Consider the following 26,072-nt stretch of genomic DNA (forward strand, 5'->3'; position numbering starts at 1 on the left):
ATTTTGCTGGGTAAAGTATTCTTGGTTGGCAGTTTTTTTGGTTGTTTTTTTTTGTTTTTTGCTTTCATCACTTTGAATATACCATCTCACTCTCTCCTGGCTTGTGAGATTTCTGACTATTGAAGTCAGAAACAAATTGTTCTTTTGATGGTATCTCATATATCGCACAGGCTTTCTTAAGTCTTTTTCATTTATTTCCTTTGTTCTATTCTGACTCAATAATTTCAAAGGTCCCGTCTTCTAATTCATAGATTATTTTCTTCTGTTTGATCTATTCTGGTTGGTGCTCTCTATTGCATTTTTTTTCATTCACCATGTTCTTCAGCTTGAGAATTTCTGTTTATTTCTTTATGATTTCTACCTCTTTGTTAAACTGATCAATTTGTTTGTGTATTGTTTTCCTGATTTCAATGAATTGTCTTTCTGTGTTTTCTTGTACCTCCTCAAAACAGCCATTTTGAATTCTTTATTAGGTAAATTAAAAGTCTCTATATCTTTGTGATTAGTTACTGGAAGATAATTGTGATCCTTTTGTGGTACCATGTTTCCTTGATTTTTCATTTTTCATGAAGTTTTGCCTTGCTGTCTTCACATTTGAAGTTGCAGTGACTTTCTCCATTCTTTGGGAGATAAATACCTTCCATCTGCCCTGCTAGGGATTCTGAGGCTTTCTCAGACCCTCTATGGCTATTCCTGCTCCATACTTCTTGATCCATTTTATTGCAGAATTCTTAAGCTTGTGTACCATCTCTCAATCTTGTAGTGCATCAGGCCAACTGCTGACAGTCTCCCTTTTACTTTCCTAGGGGTAGAACAGAAGCTCATGTTTGTGGTCTCTCCTTGACTCACAGATTCATGTCAGCTTTCTGTGCATGCTCACTATTCATCTTTCAAAGTTCACTCTCACCACCATTAAAGGCATGCACAGGGAGCCAGCCACAGGGTGGGAGTATATATGGGTGAGGCACATGGAATTTTGGGGTGCCTGTGGGCCAGTTGGGGGGATCCATGAGCAAGTCATCCCAGCAGCTTGTGGGTAAGCTTCTTGATGTAGTTTGCAACACAGTAGGATTTACTTCCCTTTAATTCCCTCTGAGGGCCATATCTGCTCTTCTCTCAACCTCTTTCTACCCTTGCTGCTCATAAATCAGTACTCTGGATATGGTGAGAGAGAAATGATCCTCTTTGGCAGCATTCTACACAGCTGAGGAAGCTGGGTGCTCACTTACACAACCTCACTGTTCCCCATGGGAGAAATCACAGGACAAGGAGGTTTCTTTTGGCCCTGAACTGTGCTGCCCTAGGCAAGGGGTGATGCCTGTAAAGTCAACTATTGATCTTACCCTTTCCAAGCACCCAAATTTGTATTTTTTTTGCTCTCATGTGGCCTGGAACCTCTCCCCTGGAAACCTGGACTTCCACAGGTGCTTTCTCATCTGTGGCTGATTGTCTAAGACAACGTTCTCCAGGGAATCCTGGACCATAGTTGAGAGTGGCCGAGGATAGTTTTTGGGTCACTGCAGAGTCCACAGCTGGGACCAAGGCCTGTTATCCAACACACAGGTGAGCAAGATTATTCCTTGGTCCTTTGGCATGTTGTATTGGATCCCACGGCTCCTACAAAGGCACTTTTGTCTGTGGATGGATAAATTGTTATTGTTGCGGGGGGGTGAGCATGTGGTATGAGTGAGGGATGTCTTATTCAGCCATGTTGCTGACATGACTCTATCATATTTTTCTTAATTCTCAATAGGATCATTCCCATCAGCATATCAAAAAAAAAAAGCAGAATGAGTTCCTAGTGTTAAAAAATATTCCCTTGACCACACAGCCTCTTTCAGTTACCACCCCATTTTCTATCACCTTTATATAGCAAAATTTTTGAAGTAATTCTCCGTATTAGTTATCTCCACTTCCTTTTCTCCCATAAACAATCTTTATTTTAACCAGATTTTAATGAAAATGGTTAATACATATATATGGTAGAAAATTTTAAAAGAACAAAAAGACAAGTCATAAAAAGTTACTTTCCCATACTAGGTCTCCAACCCTCATACCCGAATCCCCAGTCCACTCACTATTACTAGTTTCCCTTTTCACTCAAACTTACCCTAGACTTTCTCTCAAACTACCCTAGACTCCATGGAAACAATGACCTTTACATTTTAAAATCCACTAGCAACATTTGATACAGTTGATCCTCCTTTTTATATTATTTTTCTCTTGGTTATTGTATTACTATCCTCTTTTGTTATCACTTCCATCATACTAGTTATTCCTTTTCAGACTCTATTGCTGTTCTTTCTTCTCTCCAATCTTTAAATGTTGGGAAACCCAAAAACTCAGGCCTTGGACCTCTTCTCTTTCTTATCTATAACTGTTTAATATACAATATCACCAGTCCCATGGTTTTATATATCATCTATATGTTCATGAATTCCAGTTCTCTATTCCAACCAGATCTCTTCTATAATTTATATATATATATATATAACTGCCATATATATATATAACTGCCTTATTGACATCTCCATAGGAATATCTAATATCTCAAACTCAATATGAAAGCAAAATTATTGCTTCATTCTAAACATGGTCATTAACAAATATTCTTCTTCTCAAAAATTGGCACCACTATTCATTTGGTTGTTCAAATATACACAGACACACACACACACACACACACACACACACACACACCAACACATTTTTGGTGTCATCCTTGACTGTTCTCTTTCTCTAGCAGCTAAAATCCAGTATATCAGCAAATCCTATAGCGACCACTTAAAAAATATACCTAGAATTCAGTCATTTATCATCACCAATTGTGCCACCAAAATCTAAATCATCTTGATCTCATATCTAGATTGTTGTAAAATCCTCTTACCTTGTGTATTAGTCTCCAATGGCCAATGTGCAAATTACCATAAGCTAAATGTATTAAAATGACATAAGTTCATTATCTTATAGCTCTGGAAAGCAGAAGTTCACAATGAGTTGTTTTGAGCTAAAATCAAGGTGTTGGCAGGGCTGAGTCCTTCCAGAATCTTTAGGGGATAACTCATTTGGTGTCTCCTCCAGTTTTGGTGGCTACCAGCATTTCTTGGATGTGTGACTGTTGTCATATTGTCTCCTCTATTTCTTCAGTCAAATCTCCCTCAGAGTCTCTCTTTAAAAAAACTATTGTGATTACACTTAGGATCCACCTGGATAATCCATGATGATCTCTCCAACTCAAGATACTTAACTATCATACCTACAACTTCCCTTTTGCTATATAAAGTAATAATCACAAATTCTAGAGATTAGGAAATGGATATCTTTGGGGTTTATTATTCAATTTACCACAGTCTTCCCTGGACCCCAAAGATGCATGTCCTTCCCATAAGCAAAATACATTGCTCTCAACACAACATCCCCAAAAGTATCAGTCCATTCCAGTATTAATTTAAGTCCATAATCTTATCTGAATTTTACCAGCTGAAAACTCCAAGATCCCATATTCTAAATCATCACAATCAGGTGTAAGTGAAATACTATGTATGATCTATCTTGGAGCAAAATTTCTTTCCATCTATTGAGCTGAAAAATTAGAAACACATTTTCTGCTCCCAAAATACAATGGTTGGACAAGATAGGATAACAATCATAGACACTCCCATTCCAAAAGGGCAAAGATGAATGGAAGAAAGGAGTCACCAGTCTTAAGAAGTTTCTAAATCTAACTGGGAAAATTCCATTAGGTTTAATACCTGGGAATAATCCACTGTGGCTTCAGGCTACATCCTCTGGGACTTCAGCTCTGTTTTTTTCTTGAAGGATAGTACATGTTTACAACTAAATAGTTTTGTCAGCCTGTTTCCTGCCTATAGAATTTTGGCAGTTTAATGGCCTTTTATTTATTTTTTTGTATTTCTGTCCCTTTTGGGTCAAGATGGAAGTGTTTCTGCTTTTATAACATTCTCAAAAAACTTGTAGGCCTCTTGTGTATATCATGAGGATTTATGCCATTAGACAAGAGGCTTCTCCACATATCTTTCGCGTACAATCTCATCTCTATTTCTGTATTTTGCTAAGATGGCTAAGTAGACACATGAGTCATGTGCCTAATCTCTTCTTTACTAGGAAAATTTGTCCAGCCACACTCTTAGTTTTCTCTCCAGAGCACACTTTCCTGCCAGTGAACCTCTTAATTTCAGCATCTATTTAAATCTGGATACGCTGAGAATTTCCCAATTATCAAGTCCTGGTTCTTTTTTCTTAATAATTATTCCCTCAATCTTATATCTCGCCTTTCACATATTACTAAAAACAGCAAGAAGAAACCACGTTGTACCTTCAATACTTTACTTGAAAATCTCCCCAGCTAAAAATTCAAGTTTGTCACTTACAATAATGGCTTTCCACATAACCATAGAACACAATTAACCTAAGTTCTAACAATTATATAAAGTACCTCCTTTCCTTCAGTCTCCAATAACATGTTTTTCACTTCCTGCTAAATATTCACCTGCCATACTTTTAATGTTCACATTTCAACCAAAATTCTGTTTATGACAATATAAGTATTCTCTAAGATGATATAAGCTTTCTTTAATGTGCTCCTTACTTCCTTTGGAACCTTCATCGTCAATACCTTTAACATCCATGTTTAACCAATACTCTGTATTTAACAATTTATATATTCTCTAAGGTGATATAGGCTTTTTCTATCATGCTCCTTGCTTTTTCTATAGTCCTCATCAGCAGAGTCTTTAACATTCATATAACTACAAACAGTTTTCTCAAGGCAAATCTAGGCTTGAAAAAAACCTAGCTTCTCTAAATGCTTCCAGCCTCTGCCCACTGCCCAGTTCAAAAATCACATCCAGAGGACTTCCCTGGTGGTCCAGTGGTCAACAGTCTGTGCTTCCAATGCAGGGGGGCATGGGTTTGATCCCTGGTTGGGGAACCAAGATCCCACATGCTAAGCAACTCAGCCAAAAATTAAATAAATAAAATTTAAATAAAAACAAAGTCACATCCACATTTTTAGGTATCTGTTACAGCAGCACTCACTACTGACACCAAGATTTGTATTAATTTTCTGTTATTACTGTGAAAAATTACCACAAAATCAGTAGATTAAACTGCAAATTTATTTTCTTACAGTTCTAGAGGTCAGAAATCTGAAATCAGTTTTACTAGCCTAAAATCAAGGTGTTAACAGGGCTGGTTTCTTCTAGAGGCTCTTAGGAGATAACCCATTTCCTTGTCTGTTTTTAGCTTCTAAAGACTACCTGAATTCTTTGGCTTGTGTCTCCTCCCTCTTTCTTTGAAGTGCATCATTCCAATCTCTGATTTAACCACCAGACTGCCTTCTTCTCCTCTACCCCTGTTGTTACCCTCTGTAAAAGAAGTCTGGTGATTACATCGAGTGCCTTCCTGGATAATTTCCTGATCTCAAGGTTTTAAAGTAATCAGATATGCAAAGTCCCTTTTTTCCATATAAGGCAACATTCACAGGTTCCAATGATTTGGATATGAATATTTTGAGGGTCATTTATCAGCTTTTCACAGTGCTCAATATTTATTAGCTGAGTGAATAAATTAATGAAAACCATATAATAATTTCTTATTCAAATTTGAAGGATTAACTCAGTCAATTACCAGGGAATACAATTTCAAGAAAAGTAATGAGTGAAATAAAAGTGGAGCAAAAACAATAGGACAAGAAGGAAGGCATTTTATAAAAGGTAGATTTAAAGTAAGAGATACATAAACTGAGAAGAAATAAAGAATTTTGAGAGCAAGATTTCACTTCAGAAAAAATCAAGCAAATAAAAATTATACAATTATATTAAATGATATAGTATATTTGAAAGTACGTTTTAAACAACAAAACACTATGAAAACATAAAAAGCATATTATTTATTGTTATTACTATTGTCATGACTATACCATTTCTCACGAAAAATATTGAAAGAACTGTGTCTTTTCTTCTATTCATTTTTTTTTTACATTTCCATTACTGTAAAAGGGAAGAGTAGTACAGTTTATAACAATCGGATAACAGAAGCCAAATATGTCATTCTATTCCCTTATGGTTATGGAATTATGTGTCCTGTTAAAGAAACGTTTATTCCACTATCATTAAGATAGTCTCCTATGTTACCTCCTGGAAACTTTATTATTTTACCTTTCAACTTTAGGTCTACAATATAGCTAGGATTGACTTGGGTGTATAATGTTAGATCAGGTTAAGAATCATATTTTTTCCCTTGAAGATACCCAAATGACTAGTACTGTTTATTGAAAATAACATTTTTCTGTGATGCATAACAACTTTGGGATAGTGCATATGACCATATCTATATAGGTCACTTTTTTTGAACTTCTTAGTCTGTTCTGTTGGTTATTTGTTTTCATGCCAATACTAGATTATCTTAATTGCTGTCACTTTATAATAAGTATATATATTGATGTTTGGTAATATATATCTTTCACATTTATTGCTTTTCTTTCAAATTGTCTTATATATTCTTGCCTCTTTTATTTCCATATAAAATTTAGAATTATCTAGTCAGTTATCAAAAAAAGTCAAAACAAATTTTACTGGGATTGCATTGAATCAATGTATCAATTTGGTAAGAATTGCTAAACTAACAATATTGAATCTTCCATACCCTGAACATGGTATATACCTCCATTTACTTATGTTCTCTTTAATTTATCTTAATATTGATTTGTACCCTTCAGTGTAGAGGCATTGCACATATATTTTTAGATTTATATCTAAGTATTTGGTATTTATGTTATATATAAATGTTATTATTACAATGATTTTAATTGTTTTGTTGTATATAAAAATATAATTGATTTTTACATTTAATCTTCATATCTAGCAATTTAGTTAAATTCTTTTAGTAATTCTAATTGTGTGTCTGTAGATATTATTGATTTTCTATGTAAACATGCTGCCAGTAAATACTAACTGTTTTATTTCTTTTTTTTTCTATTCTTAGAATTTTTATTTATATTTTTCTTGCCTTATTGCACTAGCTGGGACCCCCCAGTAAAATGTTACATTGAAGTTGTACTAAAAGATATCCTTTTCTTGTTCCTGAGCTTAAGGGGAATGTTTCTAATGCTTCACCATTGGGTATTAACATTTTTTTCTAGTTTTCTGTACATTTTGTTTATCAGGCTAAGGAAGTTTTCTTCTATTCCTTGTTTGCTAAAAAATTTACCATGAATGTGTTAGATTTTATCTGCATATTGAAATGTTTATATAAATTTCCCTTCTTTGTTTTAATGTGTTCATGTGGTGAATTTCAAATGTTAAAGTAACCTGAAATAAATCGCATTTGATTGTGATAGAATATCCTTTCTATGTATTAAATTCGTTTAAATGTTTAAGGATTCAGGCATCTATTCAGGCATGTTTATGAGAGATATAGGTCTGTAAATTTTTTTCCTATTAATGACCCCATCAGACTTTGGTATCAAGGTTATGCTCTTCTCATAGAACAAATTGATAAGTGAGTCCACTATTCTATTATTTGGAAGAGTTTTTGAATAGCTGTTACTACCTCTTCCTTAGGTGTTTGGGAAAATTAATCAATGAAGACATCCACACCTGGGATTCTCTATGTCAGTACATTTTTAATTATAAAGGCAATGTCTTTAATATACATACAATAATTCATATTTTCCATTACCTCTTATTTCAGATTTCACATGTGTTCTTTCTTAAGGAACTTATTTATTTTGTCTAAATTTTTAAATATATTGGCATAAAGTTTTTGCTTTCTTTCATTTTTTTCTGTTGGTGTCTTTATTATTTTTTTCCTCTTAAATATATTGGCTTCAATCTGATGTTTTGTTTCTAGTTTCATGAAATGGATATTTAAGTCATTGATTTTTCAGCCTATCTTCTTTTTAATATACAAATTGAAAGTTATAAAGATTTTAATAAGTTTTTATATCCCACAGATATTTAACTATTTTATTTTTCTTTATGCTATTCAAAATAATGTTCAAAATATTTTTTAGTTTCCCTTGTTATTCTTTAATCCATAGTTTGTATTATTAATTTCCAATTGTTAGATATTTTTTAGTACTTTTTTGTCACTGATTTCTAGATTTATTCAACTGTGATCAGAAAACATATACCATATGATTTCAGTACTTTGATACTTATTGAGACTTGCTTATTGCCTAGTCTATTGTCACTTTTGTTAACTGTTCCATGTGAACTTGAAAAAAATGTATATTGTGCAGTTGTTTGCTGTAAAGTCTTTATACTATGTCAAGTTGTATTAATTATATTATTCAAATTTTCTATATCTCTACTGATAATTTTTGTCTTCTTGGTCTATTAGTTATTAAAATGAGTATGCCAAAGTCTCCAACTATAATTGTCAGTTTGCACATTATGACTTTTCCTTTTAAAATTTTGGTTTTATATTTTTTAAAACTATGTCAGTGGGTACATAAAAATCTTGAATTACTACATCTTTCTATTGGATTGAGCTTTGTACCATTATAAAATGTCCCCATTTATTTTTATTTATCTTAAAGTTAACTTAGTTAAATTAGTTTAGCTCCATGAGCTTTTTTTTTTTAACATTTTTATTGGAGTATAATTGCTTTACAATGGTGTGTTAGTTTCTGCTTTATAACAAAGAGAATCAGTTATACATATACATATATCCCCATATCTCTTCCCTCTTGTGTCTCCCTCCCTCTCACCGTCCCTATCCCACCCTTCTAGCTGGTCACAAAGAACCGAGCTGATCTCCCTGTGCCATGTGACTGCTTCCCACTAGCTAGCTATTTTACATTTGGAGGTTATTATCCATTGGTGAGCACAGTGTATCCCTTCTCCATTAAAAAAAAAATTAACCATTATGTGTCCTTATATTCTTGGTGTATCTCCTATAATCCCCTGTGACATTTTCATTTTTTAAGTGGTGTACTTAGTCCATATACTTTTCTTAACATGAGAACAATCCTCTTACCAATTTTTGTGTGTAAAACACTGTATTGTTAACTATAGGCACAATGTTATACAGAATATTTCTATAACTTATTAATCTTACTCCATTTGCTTTTAATGTAGTTACTTTATGTTTGGATTTAAATATAATATTTAATTTTTTGTTTATTATTTGTCCCATATTTTTTGTTATTTCTCCTTTATTGCTTCCCTTTATGTTAATAAAACATTTTATTTACATTTCTTTCTCTATTATTTTATGCAAATGCCTTTCATTATTCTTTTGTGGTTAGCTTAAAAATGAAAGCATAATCCTTTGATTTATTGATGTTTACCACAAATTAGTATTTTTACCATTCCCCAGAAATGCAAGCTTCTTCTTTTTTTTTCTTAACATCTTTATTGGAGTATATCTGCTTTACAAGAATGTGTTAGTTTCTGCTTTATAACAAAGTGAATCAGTTATACATATACATATGTTCGCATATCTTTTCCCTCTTCATCTCCCCCCCTCCCACCCTCCCTACCCCACCCTTCTAGGTGGTCACAAACCACCTAGCTGATCTCCCTGTGCTGTGCGGCTGCTTCCCACTAGCTATCTATTTTACATTTGGTAGTGTATATACGTCCATGCCAATCTCTCACTTTGTCAGAACTTACCGTTCCCCCTCCCCATATCCTCAAGTCCATGCTGTAGTAGGTCTGTGTCTTTATTCCCTTCTTACCCCTAGGTTCTTCATGACCTTATTTTTTTTCTTAGATTCCATATATATGTGTTAGCATATGGTATTTGTTTTTCTCTTTCTGACTTACTTCACTCTGTAGGACAAACTCTAGGTCCATCCACCTCACTACAAATAACTCAATTTCGTTTCCTTTAACAGCTGAGTAATATTCTATTTTACCTGTATGCAGAAAATTATAAGACACTAATGAAAGAAATTAAAGATGATATAAATAGATGGAGAGATATACCATGTTCTTGGATTGGAAGAATCAACATTGTGAAAATGACTGTACTACCCAAAGCAATCTACAGATTCAATGCAATGCCTATCAAACTACCACTGACATTTTTCACAGAACTAGAACAAAAAAATTCACAATATTTATGGAAACACAAAAGACCCCGAATAGCCAGAGCAATCTTGAGAACTAAACATGGAGCTGGAGGAATCACGCTCCCTGACATCAGACTATACTACAAAGCTACAGTAATCAAGACAGTATGGTACTGGCACAAAAACAGAAATGTACAACAATGGAACAAGATAGAAAGCCCAGGGATAAATCCATGCACATATGGTCACCTTATCTTTGATAAAGGAGGCAAGAATATACAGTGGAGAAAAGACAGCCTCTTCAATAAGTGGTGCTGGGAAAACTGGACAAGTACATGTAAAATGAGATTTTTTTAATGAGATTTAAAATGAGATTCTAATCTATGAGATTAGAACACTCCCTAACACCATACACAAAAATAAGCTCAAAATGGATTAAAGTCCTAGATGTAAGGCCAGAAACTATCAAACTCTTAGAGGAAATCATAGGCAGAACACTGTATGACATAAATCACAGCAAGATCCTTTTTGACCCACCTCCTAGAGAAATGGAAATAAAAACAGGAATAAACAAATGGGACCTAATGGAACTGCAAAGCTTTTGCACAGCAAAGGAAACCATAAACAAGACAGAAAGACAACCCTCAGAATGGGAGAAAATATTTGCAAATGAAGTAACTGACAAAGGATTAATCTCCAAAATTTACAAGCAGCTCATGCAGCTCAATAACAAAAAAAAAGCAACCCAATCCAAAAATGGGCAGAAGACCTAAATAGATATTTCTCCAAAGAAGATATACAGATTGCCAACAAACACATGAAAGAATGCTCCACATCATTAATCATTAGAGAAATGCAAATCAAAGCTACAATAAGATTTCATCTCACACCAGTCAGAATGGCCATCATCAAAAAATCTAGAAACAATAAATGCTGGAGAGAGTGTGGAGAAAAGGGAACACTCTTGCACTGCTGGTGGGAATGTAAATTGATACAGCCACTATGGAGAACAATATGGAGGTTCCTTAAAATACTACAAATAGAACTACCATACAACCCAGCAATGCCACTACTGGGCATATACCCTGAGAAAACCGTAATTCAAAAAGAGTCATGTACCAAAATGTTCATTGCAGCTCTATTTCCAATAGCCCGGAGATGGAAGCAACCTAAATGTCTATCATCGGTTGAATGGAGAAACAAGTTATGTTCATTTTTGAAGAATAATTTTGCTGGGTTAAGAATCTTAAATTTGCATGTTTTTTTTTTTTTTTTTTTTTTTTAGAATTTTAAATATACCCTTCCATTCTCTTCTGGCTTCTATTACTAATTTTTCCCTTTATGTCAGGATACAGATTTGGATCACCTATGTACCAAAGGAATATACACATAATCATTTATAGCACTAAAAATGTATATTTTGAAATGAATAAAACTTTTCAGAGGTTTAACTATATTTGAATTTCCAATAATTTGAGACTAAGCCCACATCTATATAAGACAAGCATGTTGGCAGAATTTTCCCATTTCTCACTGTTCCTTGATTGCCCTTTCTAGTGTTTTCCAAAGTGAGGTGCATGTGCAGGACAATCCATTGGATTGTAGGGACAGGATATGAGAATTTTAATTTATATATTTTATTTCATATCAAATTTTTCTATCTTAATATATAATTTATAAGGTATATTATTACAGTAGAATATGAATTATACACACATCACAATTATTGAGTTGTGCTCAAAAGAAAGTTTGAAAAAAATTACTTTAGACTGTAGGAAATAAGTCAAAATCAATGCAGATGCAAAGTATTTTTCCCAGGATGTGAAAGCAGTGATCCAGCCAGCATGTCAGACTTCCAAACTGTTAAATTTCCAAACTCCCAGGCCATATAATCTTCTAGCTACTCTATAGAATGAATATGGTTTCAACACAAACTAATAGACAATTGATCTATATTTTGTAAAAGCAAAACCACAAGCTTTGACTATTTCAGAAATCTATGAAGTTTCCTGTTTCAAAACAATTCAAAGCAGTGATTCTTAACTTCAGCTGAGTTTCCAAATAACTTGGAGAGTTTTTAAATACAGGCTTGATAAAGCCACATACAGATATTCTGCTTCATGGGTCCAGGAGCAGTTCTCAGACATGTTTACATTTTAAAAATGTCCAAGTTAATTATCATGTTTACCTCTAGTTGAGAACCACTGGACTAGATATTTTTATTACTCAGTGTCTCCAAAATCTTTCTAAGTAAGTCAGTAGTTATTTAATGATGAATATGGACCAGGCTTTGTGCTGGTACCAAAGCTGTACTTAGGAAATGAAAATAAATTTGACTCATATATAAATATATTTGATCATTTTGACCTATTTTTGTTTGTTTTTACAAACTTGATGGCTTAGGTCAGTCAAAAAATCATGCTCTAAAGTATTTGTGTATATAAGTACAATCTCAGAATTAACAGTGGTCACAACCTACTGTTCCCCTTAATTAATAAGGAAGTAATATTTAAAAATAAATAAAATAATTTTTTTTAAAACATAAAAAATTTAAAAATAGCCCATAAAAATTAAACAATAAAAATAAAAATAAATTATACCGTGTGTATCCTCGATGGACAGTATAATTATTACCAGAATAAATGAGTACTTTCCAAGATTTCTCAAAGCATTACTATTAAAGGCATCTTAGTAATAATAGTCATTATTATTATTAGCCATAATACAAATTCAATTAAACATTTTCTTTTTTTTAACAGACGAGAAGTAAACATCAGAACATATGATAATTCCTTACCAAGTAAGGATTTAGTCTTTGGAGCTCAATATTATTTAGATTATATTTGAAAATAATTTTATGGAAAATGACTAGTCTCTTCCATTCAATGTGATAAAGCTTAAATGCCCTGAATTTTTGCTAAAGTTTAAGAGAATCATGTATATTGGTGTGTGTGTGTGTGTGTGTGTGTGTGTGTGTGTGTGTGTGTGTGTGCGCGTTTAAAGTATTTCTGGACTTGATGTGGGTTTCTACTAGCTATTTTAAAAGGAAATATTTAGTTCTTCCTAATTATAAAAATCAAACTTATTTGCAAAAGGTTTTCTTGTTTTTAAAATTCACCATTACAAAACTCAAAGTAGAGAAGGAAAATATAGTCAGAAAATGAAAGTGGATATTCCAGGTGTTGAAAAGCTACAACTATAGAAGAGTTCTCCTTAATATATTGAGCTGAAATCCACTTGCACTGCTACAACGTTTATCCATTGGTCTAGTTATTCCCTCATGAAACATGTAGGTGAAATCTCTAACATTGTAATTAAGAGCATGTATTCTGGAGCCAAACTATCTGTGTTTGAATCTTAACTCTTCTACTTACTTTATGATTTTGGGGCAAGTAATTTAACCTCTCTCAGTGCTCTATTTTTCTATATCTGTAAAATGGAGGCAATTATAAATTATATTACCTAATTCAAAGGGTTGTGATGATTAATAAGTTGATATATGTAAAGTGCTTAAAACATAGTCTAGCATATAGTAAACACTGTATAAGTGTTAGCAGTTGCAGCAATCCTATTGTTACTTTTCCTACCATTCTTGTATATACCAGCTCTTTAAATGTTTGAGTATAATGATCGCATCTCTCATTAACCTCCTCATCTCCAGGAGAAGTATCTGAATTATCTCAATACCTCTTCTTTTGATAGTTCCCAGATAGTTTGATCCTCCTAATCACTCTATTCTGGTGCCCTCAAATGTGTACATGCCCTTTCTGAGTATAATTGCTTTACAATGGTGTGTTCGTTTCTGCTTTATAACAAGGTGAATCAGTTATACATATGTATATATCCCCATATCTCTTCCCTCTTGCGTCTCCCTGCTGCCCACCCTCCCTATCCAACCCTTCTGGCTGGTCACAAAGCACCGAGCTGATCTCCCTGTGCTATGCAATTGCTTCCCATTAGTTATCAATTTTATATTTGGTAGTGCATATATGTCCATATATACATTACTGCTCTCTCACTTTGTCCCAGCTTACTCTTCCCCCTCCCCATGTCCTCAAGTCAATTCTCTAATAGGTCTGTGTCTTTATTCCCATCTTGCCCCTAGGTTCTTCATGAACTTTTTGTTTTTTTTTAGATTCCCTATATATGTGTTACCATACGGTATTAGATTTTCTCCTTCTGACTTACTTCACTCTGCATGACAGACTTTAGGTCCATCCATCTCACTACAAATAACTGAGTTTTGTTCCTTTCTATGGCTGAGTAATATTCCATTGTATATATGTGCCACATCTTCTTTATCCATTCATCTGTCGATGGACACTTAGACTGTTTCCATGCCCTGGTTACTGTAAATAGAGCTGCACAGAACATTGTGGTACATGACTCTTTTGGAATTATGGTTTTCTCAGGGTATATACCCAGTAGTGGGATTTCTGGGTCAGATGGTAGTTCTCTTTTTAGTTTTATAAGGAAACTCCATATTGTTCTTCATAGTGGCTGTATCAATTTACATTCCTACCAACAAAGGGTTCCCTTTTCTCCACACCCTCTCCAGCATTTATTGTTTCTAGATTTTTTGATGATGGTCATACTGACCAGTGTGAGATGATATCTCATTGTAGTTTTGATTTACATTTCTCTAATGATTAACGATGTTGAGCATTCTTTCATGTGTTTGTTGGCAATCTGTATATCTTCTTTGAAGAAATGTCTATTTAGGTCTTCTGCCCATTTTTGGATTGGGTTCTTTGTTTTTTGATATTGAGCTTCATGAGCTGCTTGTAAATTTTGGAGATTAATCCTTTGTCAGTTGCTTCATTTGTAAATATTTTCTCCAAATCAATCTACAGATTCAATGCAATTCCTATCAAAGTATCACTGGTTTTTTACACAGAACCAGAAAAAAATTTTCACAATTTGTATGGAAACACAAATGACCCCGAATAGCCAAAACAATCTTGAGAAAGAAAAATGGAGCTGGAGGAATCAGGCTCCCTGACATCAGACTATACTACAAAGCTACAGTAATCAAGACAGTATGGTACTGGCACAAAAGCAGAAATATAGATCAATGGAACAGGATAGAAAGCCCAGAGATAAACCCACACACATATGGTCACCTTATCTTTGATAAAGGAGGCAAGAATATACAGTGGAGAAAAGGCAGCCTCTTCAATAAGTGGTGCTGGGAAAACTGGACAGCTACATGTAAAAGAATGAAATTCGAACACTCCCTAACACCATACACAAAAATAAACTCAAAATGGATTAAAGACCTCAATGTAAGGCCAGACACTATCAAACTCTTAGAGGAAAACGTAAGCTGAACACTCTATGACATAAATCACAGCAAGATCCTTTTTGACCCACCTTCTAGAGAAATGGAAATAAAAACAAAAATAAACAAATGGGACCTAATGAAACGTAAAAGCTTTTGCACAGTAAAGGAAACCATAAACAAGGCAAAAAGACAAGCTTCATGTCCTTTCTTTAAATAAGGGTTTCAGACCTTCATGTAGCATTTGGGTCTATGGCCGTAATTTCTGTGACTTGGGAGGTCATTGGGGTCAGAGGAGAACTAAAAGATGCACTTAGGTTTAAGGAATCAAGAGTTGTACTGACTATTCTTGGGATTGTGCTAGCTATTATTGGGATTATAAAAAAAGACGTTATATTTGCTGCAATCCAACCAAAATGACATAAAGAAAAAAAACAACACAGTTGAGTTGATGGAGATGTTTTGATGGAAACAGTGAATTTTTCTCTATTTTCCCTTCTTACAGTTTGATTGTATTATTGTAATTATTATGATTTATGTAACTGTGAAAATTGGTTTCATCTAGAAAATAAAATTACCAATGTCATTTTAAAGTTATTTTGGTGCTAAATGGAGAAATCAGTTTTTATCTTTCCTAACTAATATGGAAATAAACTACAAACTCCAGGGGGGAAAGCTATATTTTGAGTGACAACTTAATATATTTATTGCTCAAGAATAGTTCAGGGCTGATGAAAGTCTGGCTATTAACTGCAAATTGTCGATTATTCTCTCTTATTTCAGTCAGGGAATCAAGCAGAAAATTATGGAATCAACAATACTTCACTTTACATTTCCCAAACAACCACAGCCAGGTAGTAAAAAGAGATTAAGACCTTCAGAAACACAAACTGCAGTTCTTGTAAATATTAATGTCATTTATTACGAAATTTAAGATGAGACAATATATAAATATAAATTATATATATATATATAAAATTTGAATTTTATTACCAATTGGAAGCAGATATTTCTAAATTTATAACTCCCTGTATAGTAGATTGCCTCCAACTACTTCAGATTAAACTTTATTTATACGTGGTTCTCAATTTCAAAGGCATTATATACCTCATAGTCTAGGTAAGCTGGAGAATCTAATGTTGCAACTGGAGGGATCTATCAGGAAAATTTAACCGGCCACAAAACAACATATAAAATTTGAGTCTTAGAAGAGGAGACAATTTTTTCTAAACATCTTTATTGGAGCATAATTGCTTTACAATGCTGTGTTAGTTTCTGCTTTATAACAAAGTGAATCAGCTATACATATACATATATCCTTATACTTCCTCCCTCTTGCATCTCCCTCCCACCCTCCATAACCCACCCCTCTAGGTGGTCACAAAGCACCGAGGTGATCTCCCTGTGATATGCAGCTGCTTCCCACTAGCTATCTATTTTACAATTGGTAGTGTATATATGTCAATGCCACTCTCTCACTTTACCCCAGCTTACTCTTCCCCCTCCCTGTATCCTCAGGTCCATTATCCAGGTCTGTGTCTTTATTCCTGTCCTGCACCTAGGTTTTGCAGAGCCATTTTTCTTTTTTTTAGATTCCATGTATATATGTTAGCATATGGTATTTTTTTTTCTCTTTCTGGTTTACTTCACTCTGTATGACAGACTCTAGGTGCATCCACATCACTACAAATAACTCAATTTCGTTTCTTTTTATGTCTGAGTAATATTCCATTATATATATGTTCCACATCTTCTTTATTGATTCATCTGTCGATGGACATGTAGGTTGCTCCATGTCCTGACTATTGTAAATAGTGTTGCAATGAACATTGTGGTACATGATTCTTCTTGAATTATGTTTTTTTCAGAGTATATGTCCAGTAGTGGGATTGCTGGGTTGTATGTTAGTTCTATTTTTACTTTTTTAAGGAACTTCCACACTGTTTTACATAGTGACTGTATCAATTTTCGTTCCCAACAACAGTGCAAGAGGGTTCCCTTTTCTCCACAACCTCAGCAGCATTTATTGTTTGTAGATTTTTTGATGATCACCATTCTGAGCACTGTGAGGTGATATCTCATTGTAGTGTTGATTTTCATTTCTCTAATGATTATGATGTTGAGAATTCTTTCATGTGTTTGTTGGCAATCTGTATATCTTCTTTGGAGAAATGTCTGTTTAGGTCTTCTGCCCATTTTGCATTGAGTTGTTTGTTTTTTTTATATTCAGCTGCATGAGCTGCTTGTAAATTTTGGAGCTTAATCCTTTCTCACTTGCTTCCTTGCAAATATTTTCTCCCATTCTGAGGGTTGTCTTTCTGTCTTGTTTATGTTTTCCTTTGATATGCAAAAGCTTTTAAATTTCATTAGGTCCCATTTGTTAATTTTTGTTTTTATTTCCACTTTTCTAGGACATGGGTCAAAAAGGATCTTGCTGTGTTTTATGCCATAGAGTGTTCTGCCTATGTTTTTGTCTAAGAGTTTGATAGTTTCTGGCCTTACATTTAGGTCTTTAATCCATTTTGAGTTTATTTTTGTGTATGGTGTTAGGGAGTATTCTAATTTCATTCTTTACATGCAGCTGTCCTGTATTCCCAGCACCACTTATTGAAGACGCTGTCTTTTCTCCACTGCATATTCTTGCCTCCTTTATCAAAATAAGGTGACCATATGTGCATGGGTTTAACTCTTGCTTTTCTATCCTGTTCCATTGATTTATATTTCTCTTTCTGTGCCAGTACCATACTGTGTTGATTATTGTAGCTTTGCAGTATAATCTGAAGTCAGGGAGCCTGATTCCTCCAGATCCGTTTTTCTCTCTCAAGATTGCTTTGGCTATTCAGGGTCTTTTGTGTTTCCATAAAATTGTGAAGTATTTTGTTTTCTTTCTGTGAAAACTGCCATTGGTAGTTTGATAAGAGTTGCGTTGAATCTATAGATTACTTTCGATAGTATAGTCACTTTCACATGTTGATACTTCCAATCCAAGATCATGGTGTATCTCTCCATCTGTTTGTATTATCTTTAATTTCTTTCATCAGGGTCTTATAGTTTTCTGCATACAGGTCTTTTCTCTCCCTAGGTAGGTTTATTCCTAGGTTTTTTCTTCTTTTTGTTACAATGATAAATATGAGTGTTTCCTTAATTTCTCTTTCAGATTTTTCAATATTAGTGTATAGGAACGCAAGAGAGTTCTGTGCATAATTTTATATTCTGCTGTTTTACCAAATTCATTGATTAGCTCTAGTAGTTTCCTGGTTGCATCTATAGGATTCTCTATGTTTAGTATCATGCCATCTGCAAACAATGACAGATTTACTTCTTCTTTTCCAGTTTGGATTCCTTTTATTTCTTTTTCTTGTCTGATCACTGTGGCTAAAACTTCCAAAACTATGTTGAATAATAGTGTTGAGAGAGGAAAATCTTGCCTTGTTCCAGATCTTAGTGAAAATGTTTTCAGTTTTTCACCATTGAAAATGTTTTCAGTTTTTCACCACCATTGGCTGTGGGTTTTTCATATATGGCCTTTATTATGTTGAGGTAAGTTCCTTTTATGCCTACTTTCTGGAAGTTTTTTATCATAAATGTTTTTTGAATTTTGTCAAGTGCTTTTTTTGCATCTATTGAGATGATCATATGTTTTTTCTCTTTCAATTTGTTAATATGGTGTATTACATTGATTGATTTGCATATATTGAAAAAATCCTTGCATTCCTGGAATAAACCTCACTTGATCATGGTGTATGATCCTTTTAATGTGATGTTGGATTCTCTTTGCTAGTATTTTGTTGAGCATATTTCCGTCAATGTTCGTCAGTGATATTGACCTGTAGTTTTCTTTCTTTGTGACATCTTTGTCTGGTTTTCATATCAGGGTTATGGTGGCCTCGTAGAATGAGTTTGGGAGTGTTCCTCCCTCTGCTGTATTATGGAAGATTTTGAGAAGGATAAGTGTTTGCTCTTCTCTAAAATGTTTGATAGAATTCGCCTGTGAAGCCATCTGTTCCTGGGCTTTTGTTTGTTGGAAGATTCTTAATCACAGTCTCAATTTCACTACTTGAGGAGCCCATCTTGATGAGGTTTCAGGGCCTTTCCATTTTCTTTAATCTGGCATTCAAATACTAGATACTTGGAGATTCACGTTTTCTACTGCTTTTATAAAGTGAAGTTATTCTATCAACTAACAAAAAGAAAAGCTAGCCTACCGAGGTCACCCAGATATCAAAATATATTTTAAAAGTATCTCCCAAAGCAGGGTCACAGTCAATGCATTTATTCAATGGTCATTTTTACATCTGTAGAGATCAAAGTTTCATGCTTCTCTTCATTGTCCTCCTTTAATTCCATATAACAATTTCACTGACTGGTGATATCCCTAATGGATAGCTGAAGGAGTATAAGAAGTAAATGTAAATTAGTCTATGTGGCCACTATGACAACCAGATTTGAGAAATGTTTGGGTTGGAGTAAAAAATATACACTATTGTTACACTAAGAAATGTGTATATAATATTTGTTTTATTTTATGTCTTTGTTTTTGGCAGTATTTCACAGCAGGGATCTTAGGCTTTCAATCTGTTCAGAGACCTTGAAAGTAGGTGTAGAAATCAAGCTAGACCTGAAGTCTATAAAATTGTAGCCTATCATAAGAATTATCATAACAACCTTCAAGGGCATCAGCTTATTTCTGATCTGACTTGGGGCTGAGGGGTACATTAAATGTTCCAAAAGATCTCTCCCCTGTAGGAGTCCAAATGGAACATATTATCAGTTGTGAGGACAGGACCTGAAATGTCATGGATCATGTGGGCCTGCTCTGATCCTAATATTAATCACTGAGGAAATTCTAAGGTTCCTCTTAAATTTATTTTATTTCCAAAGTGGAGTTATCTCACATACACACACAAACACACATAGAATGTTGAAAAGGAAAAAAAAAACTATTTAAATAGATGGTTATCTAAAAGCTAGACTATTTTTATGTTTCAATATAACAAGATATAACTAATTCAAAAAACACATCATTATTCTAACCAAATTTTTTTCATAGACATGACAAAAGAAATTTAGATGAAGCTCAGAAGCCAGCTCATATATGGATAATACATTCATTAAGAAAAACATTTCAAAGGTCATCTATTAATTTAACTATCAGGAGACAGGCTTCACTCAGACATTCTTATACTCTTATCACTCATTCTAAAAAGGCAGAATCTAAAAAGTCCAAAGATGACAAAAAAGGAATAAATTTGAAGAAAGTTTCCAAGAAAGCTATAGGCCCACACAAAACAACTTTAGAATCCAAGAAAACAGTAAATAATGAGAAACCTAAAAGAGGAAATAAAGCAGTTAAAACTCCATCAAAATCATCACATGAAAGTCAACTATCTAAGAAGTCAAAGTCCAATTCAGAAGCAAACCCAGAATCCAAAGGTTCTAAGTCAGTCTCAATAAAGGATAAAAAAAAGATAAGAGATATTCAAAGGATTCCAGGGAGATGGATTTTGAATCCATATGTACAAAGAAGTATTATAGGAGCTGAAAGAACAATCGTGATGCCAAATCAGAGATTTGCTCAAAAAGTAGTTCAAATATGGATTTAATGATGTATTTAGAGGAGTCTGGTGCTGAACCCATGGAATTTGATATGTGGTTAAATAACTACTCACAGAATAATTTTAAAAAGCTTCCAAAGAAGGATGCAAAAAAGGATACAAAGGGGAAGGGCTCTGATGCTGAATCTGAAGATTCAAAAGATGCAAAGAAAGATGAGAAGAAAGATAAGAAAAGTGCAATGAAAGACAGCAAGAAGGGTGCAAAGAAGGACACAGAGTCTACTGATGCAGAATCTGGAAACTCAAAGGATGCAAAGAAAGATTCAAAGAAAGATGACAAAAAAGATGGCCAGAAGGATGCAGAAGAATCTGTAGATTCAAAAGATGCAAAGAAAAATTCAAAGAAAGATGACAAGGAAAAGGATGCCAAGAAGGATGTTGTGTCTACTGATGCTGATTCTGAATCTGAAGGGGATACAAAAATGGGTAAAAAATTCAAAGAAAGATGACAAAAGGAAGTCTGCAATGAAGTCTGAAGAGTCTACTGAAACCAAGTCTGATTGGGAATCAAAGACGGACAAGAGGATTAAAAGAAGGTTAAGAAAGATTCAAAAAAGATGCAAAAAAGAAGGATGCAAAGAAGGACCTAGAGTCTAGTGATGCTGAATCTGATGTGTCTTCCGAGAAAAACCTAAAGAAGCCTGAAACATTGAAAAGTTCAGATGCTGAATCTGAAGAGTCACTATATAAACTTAGGCCTAAAAGGATAGTTGATGAATCAGATGCCACATCTACAGCTTCAAAGAAGGAAGCACTGGAACCAAAGAGAAATTTCAAAATGCCATCCAAAAAGACTACATTCAAAGAAAAAGGGAAAAAAGTAGGTACAGGTAGAGTTCCTCCATCAAGAGAAAGACCACCACTACTTCCTTGTGAGACTTTACTGCCATCACCTAAGGCCAAACGTCTCTGTGGGTGCCAGAATCCTCCTCCACCTCCAAAACCAAGATATGCTCCTTTGGTATGATTACTCCTGTTTTATTTTTAGAGAAAATTGGATTAAAAATGAAAGATAGTTTTAAATTTTGAGTTTATATGTTCTCTGAAGAATAATTCCATTTTCCTGGAATACTGACAAGTTTGGGGCTCACAGATGAGAAAGATGAAGAGTACTTCCAAAGGACTCAAAAGATTTGCAAAACAAATGTCAAAAAGTTAAAAATAATATTTAGACTGGAGCAGAGAGAACTGGCTTGTGATTTAAGAAAATATTTATAATTATTTTTAAAAAGTCATATTACAAAAGTGATTAACTGTTCTATACTTATGAAAGAACCAAAAGGAAAATGACTAAAAATTCTAAAGGACAGATTTTAGTGAGAAATAAAGACATTTCCTAGGCAGTTGTTGCATATAGTAAAAACTCAACCAAATTCAGACACAGCAAGATAGAAACATAGTATACTAGGATTCAGATATGCAAAAACCATATTTAATTATTTAATCCATATCTTTATGAGCGATCTTTCTTACTGATAATTAAGGGGAAAATGTTAACTTGCTGGAAGTAACTAGATTTTCTCTGGTTTATAGCAGTCTCTTCAAGGTCAATCCAATCTCTTTGGAGGTAAATACTCTGTAAATTTAAAGTTTCTATTTCTCTCCTTTAGAAGATCTCACTTTCAATCCCCCTTCCTTCAAAACCTGGCTGTAAGGGGAAGCTTAGTTAGACATCTCATTTTGGATGGAAGGGCTGCTCTTCCCATTGTTGTCCTCCCTTTTTTGCTCTCTGATCTTTGGTTGAAGTGTAATTCATTTGCATGGTTTCTGGGAATAAGTCTGTGTTTCCTCTACTTTTGCACAGTGTTAATTGTCTATTCTCAGCATGGTAGGTCTGATGCTCTCTGTGCTGCTAAATTCAGAACATCTGTAGATATGGCTGGGTCTCGACCTTGAGCTTTATACTTAATTAATTTTTTCCCGCCCTTTCTCCTCTTCCTCCCTGTCCCCCTATTTTTGTTTTTCCCTCTCAGAGAGCTTCTATTTCCTCTTCTGGATTGGTGAGAATCTCCCTTTACCTTGTATTCCAAGTTTTTTCTATCCTTTGTTTATAATAAAACCTTATATATTGACCTCCATTTGCTCTTCATATATTTTCCATTTGTGGGAGGGATTTATAAATTCCTTTTATCTCTCTCAGAAAGCTTGGTTTTTAAGTCCATTTTTCTCCTGGTGAACTCAAAATGTCAGCTTTGACACTCAAAGCTGAGTAATGACTCCATTATTTAAAGTTCAGTCTTAGAGGTTAAGTCAATGGGTGGATAGTCACAAGAGCAAGATTTATAAGGAATGAAAATATGTTGGTGGATAATTTTTAAGATAAATGAGAAAAAGGGACACTCAAAAAGCTGAATTCTTTCCAAAAGCAGTTTTTATGAAAAATAAGTAAAATACAAGAAAACAATACAACAAAATTCTTTGGACCGATGATTAATTTTAACTGTAAAAAAGAACTTTCAGGGTATGTTCTGGCCTTGTATATATTCACACCAAGTCTCTTTAATAAACTTCCATGTGCATAGCTACCATCTATTTATGCTCTTCCATACCTACTATTTCACTAAAACTGCTCTTTTCAGAATTACCAAATACCTTCTTGTATTCACATATACTGGTCTCTCTTCTCTCCTCATGTTATTCTATAGTCCAGCAGCATTTAAACCCACCACTTCTTCTTTCTAAAAACACTTTACTTGACTCTATGCTCTCCTGTTCTTTCTACTTACTGGTAGCTTTTCGCCACCTTTATTGTATCCTACTCTTCCTCACCTTTAATGTTGGAATGATCTAAGACTTGGTCCTGGAACTTCTCTATCTAAAATTCTCCTTCATAAGTTCATCTCATTCAACAGTTTTAAATATCATCTATGTATTGATAACTCCAAAATTAATATATCCAACTTTGGTCTTTCCAAACAGTTCCAAATTCTTATATCTAATTGCCTACTTGAAAATTTCAGTGTAGAGCCTACTAGACATCTCAGGCTTAATATATCTCAATAATACTCTTAACCCATCCCCAAACCTATTCCTCCCCAGTATTCTCCATCTTAATAAATGGCATTGTGATCCACCCATTTAATCTTTTAAAATCTGGATATCATATATGATTCTGCTCATTTCCTCATTCCCCACATGTAATCAATCAGTAAGACTTGTCTACCTTATCTCCAAAATATATCCTGAATCAGTCCACTCCTACCTTCTCAATCACTACCACCTAAATGGTCCCAATCATCATCATAATCTTTGCTGGAATACTGCAAGAGTTCCTAGCTAGCCTTGCTACTTCTACACTCCACTGCTTAAAACACTCTCGTGGTTTCCCATTATATTCAGAATAAACCAAGGCTGCTTACCCTACCTTTCACTGCATATATTATTCCAGCTCCTGCCTATTTTCCACCCTCATCTTGAACCAATTTTCCATTTTATTTTATGATCTAGCCAAACCACATTCTTTTTGTTTCTCATACACACCAAGATTATTTTCTTGCCAAGATTTTGCATGTGCTGTTCCCTCTGCTTGGAATGCTTCTCCCCAGATCTTTGTATAACTACTCCTTCTCATCATTTAGTTTTTCAGCATAAATATTATCTCTTTAGAGAAGGCTTTCCTGATTACTATATCCTATGTTATCCCCTCCCACAACAATTGTCTAGTCACTCTTCTAACCTGAATCCTACCTTATATTTCTTCATAGAATGTATCTTTATATAAAATTCTATATTTATTCATGTGTTTATTAGTTATATTCACCATTAGAATTCAGGCTCCATGCAACAGTGAGCCTGATCTGTATTTTCATTTCTGTATCCGCAGTTCAAAAGCAGCACCTGGACTGCATTCGATTGGTTAAGAATTTGATCTCTCTAAAAGAGCTGCAGATCCTATCACACTCGTGGACTTTCTGACATCCATTTTTCCAGGCATTCCTACTCTAGCAATATTAGACTAAAATGAATAAACAACAGGCATTTTGGAAGGGGAGAAATCACAATAGTGCAAGTTACATTCTAATTGATGTCTGAAAAGAAAATATATGTATACTTCTCACTTTTGAGTGAGATATTTATGACCATACTGTGTTAATGCATCTTAGGTCTTTTTTAGTATAAGTTTGAAAAACCATGCCCTTATTCCTCTCACTGGAGTCCTACTGATTTTCACAGCAACACAAAAGTAAGGCTAGTGCTTTTTTTCAGGGCCAGCTCTGTTCTGGATTAAAATAATTCATATTTGAATTATGTTTGTAAAGCTTGACATGCTCCTCAACTATGAATGAAGAATTCTTTATATTACACTTACTGGAGTAGAAAACTAGTCTTAATTTAGAGTGTTTTGTTTTCCATTCTAATTTTTTTCTTTCTAATTTTATTTAGATATAATTGACATACACCACTATATTAGTTTCAGATATACAACATAATGATTCGATATTTGTATAGTTGTAGAAATTATTACCACAACAAGTCTATTTAACCTCCATCACCATGAATAGTTACAAAATACTTTTTTGTGTGATGAAAACTTTTAAAATGTACTCTCTTAGCATTGTCAAATATACATACAGTATTATTGACTACAGTGACCCTGCTGTACATTGTATCTCCATGACTTATTCATTTCATAACTGGAAGTTTGTACTTTTTAACCATTTTGACCCATTTTGTCCACTCCCTAGCCTCTCCACATCTGACAAAAACCAATCCATTTTCTGTAATTCAGTTTTTTGTTTTCATTTTTTTAAAAAAAATTCCTGCATATAACTGAGATCATACAGTATTTGTCTTTTTCCTTTTTTAATAATTTTTCTTAGAGTATAGTTTATTTACAATGTTGTGTAAGTTTCAGGTGTACAGCAAAGTGAATCAGTTATACATATACAAATATCCACTCTTTTAGATTCTTTTCCCATATAGGTCATTACAGAGTATTGAGTAGAGTTCCCTGTGCTATACAGTAGGTCCTTATTAGCTATCTATTTTATATATAGTAGTGTGTATATGTAAATCGCAATTTCCCAATTTATCCCTCTCCCCACTTTCCCCCCTGGTAACCAAAAGTTTCTTTTTTACATCTGTAACTCTATTTCTGTTTGGTAAATGAGTTCATTTGTACCATTTTTGTAGA

General features: G+C 34.0%; 1 protein-coding gene across 1 annotated transcript; it reads left to right on the forward strand.

Moving 5' to 3' along the window:
• Positions 1-968: 968 nt before the first annotated feature.
• CYLC1 (cylicin 1) lies at positions 969-21,905 on the forward strand (the record flags this gene model as incomplete). The annotated part of the gene is given in 11 exon segments (XM_082646845.1): positions 969-1,036; positions 7,584-7,637; positions 12,802-12,842; positions 16,107-16,148; positions 16,151-16,220; positions 16,222-16,224; positions 20,374-20,780; positions 20,783-20,862; positions 20,866-21,371; positions 21,373-21,483; positions 21,485-21,905. Coding segments are annotated over 11 exon segments (1,803 nt in total).
• Between the last annotated feature and the right edge of the window lie 4,167 nt (positions 21,906-26,072).

Source organism: Grampus griseus (genome assembly GCF_964374135.1).
Source record: "Grampus griseus genome assembly, chromosome: X".
NCBI lineage: Eukaryota > Metazoa > Chordata > Mammalia > Artiodactyla > Delphinidae > Grampus > Grampus griseus.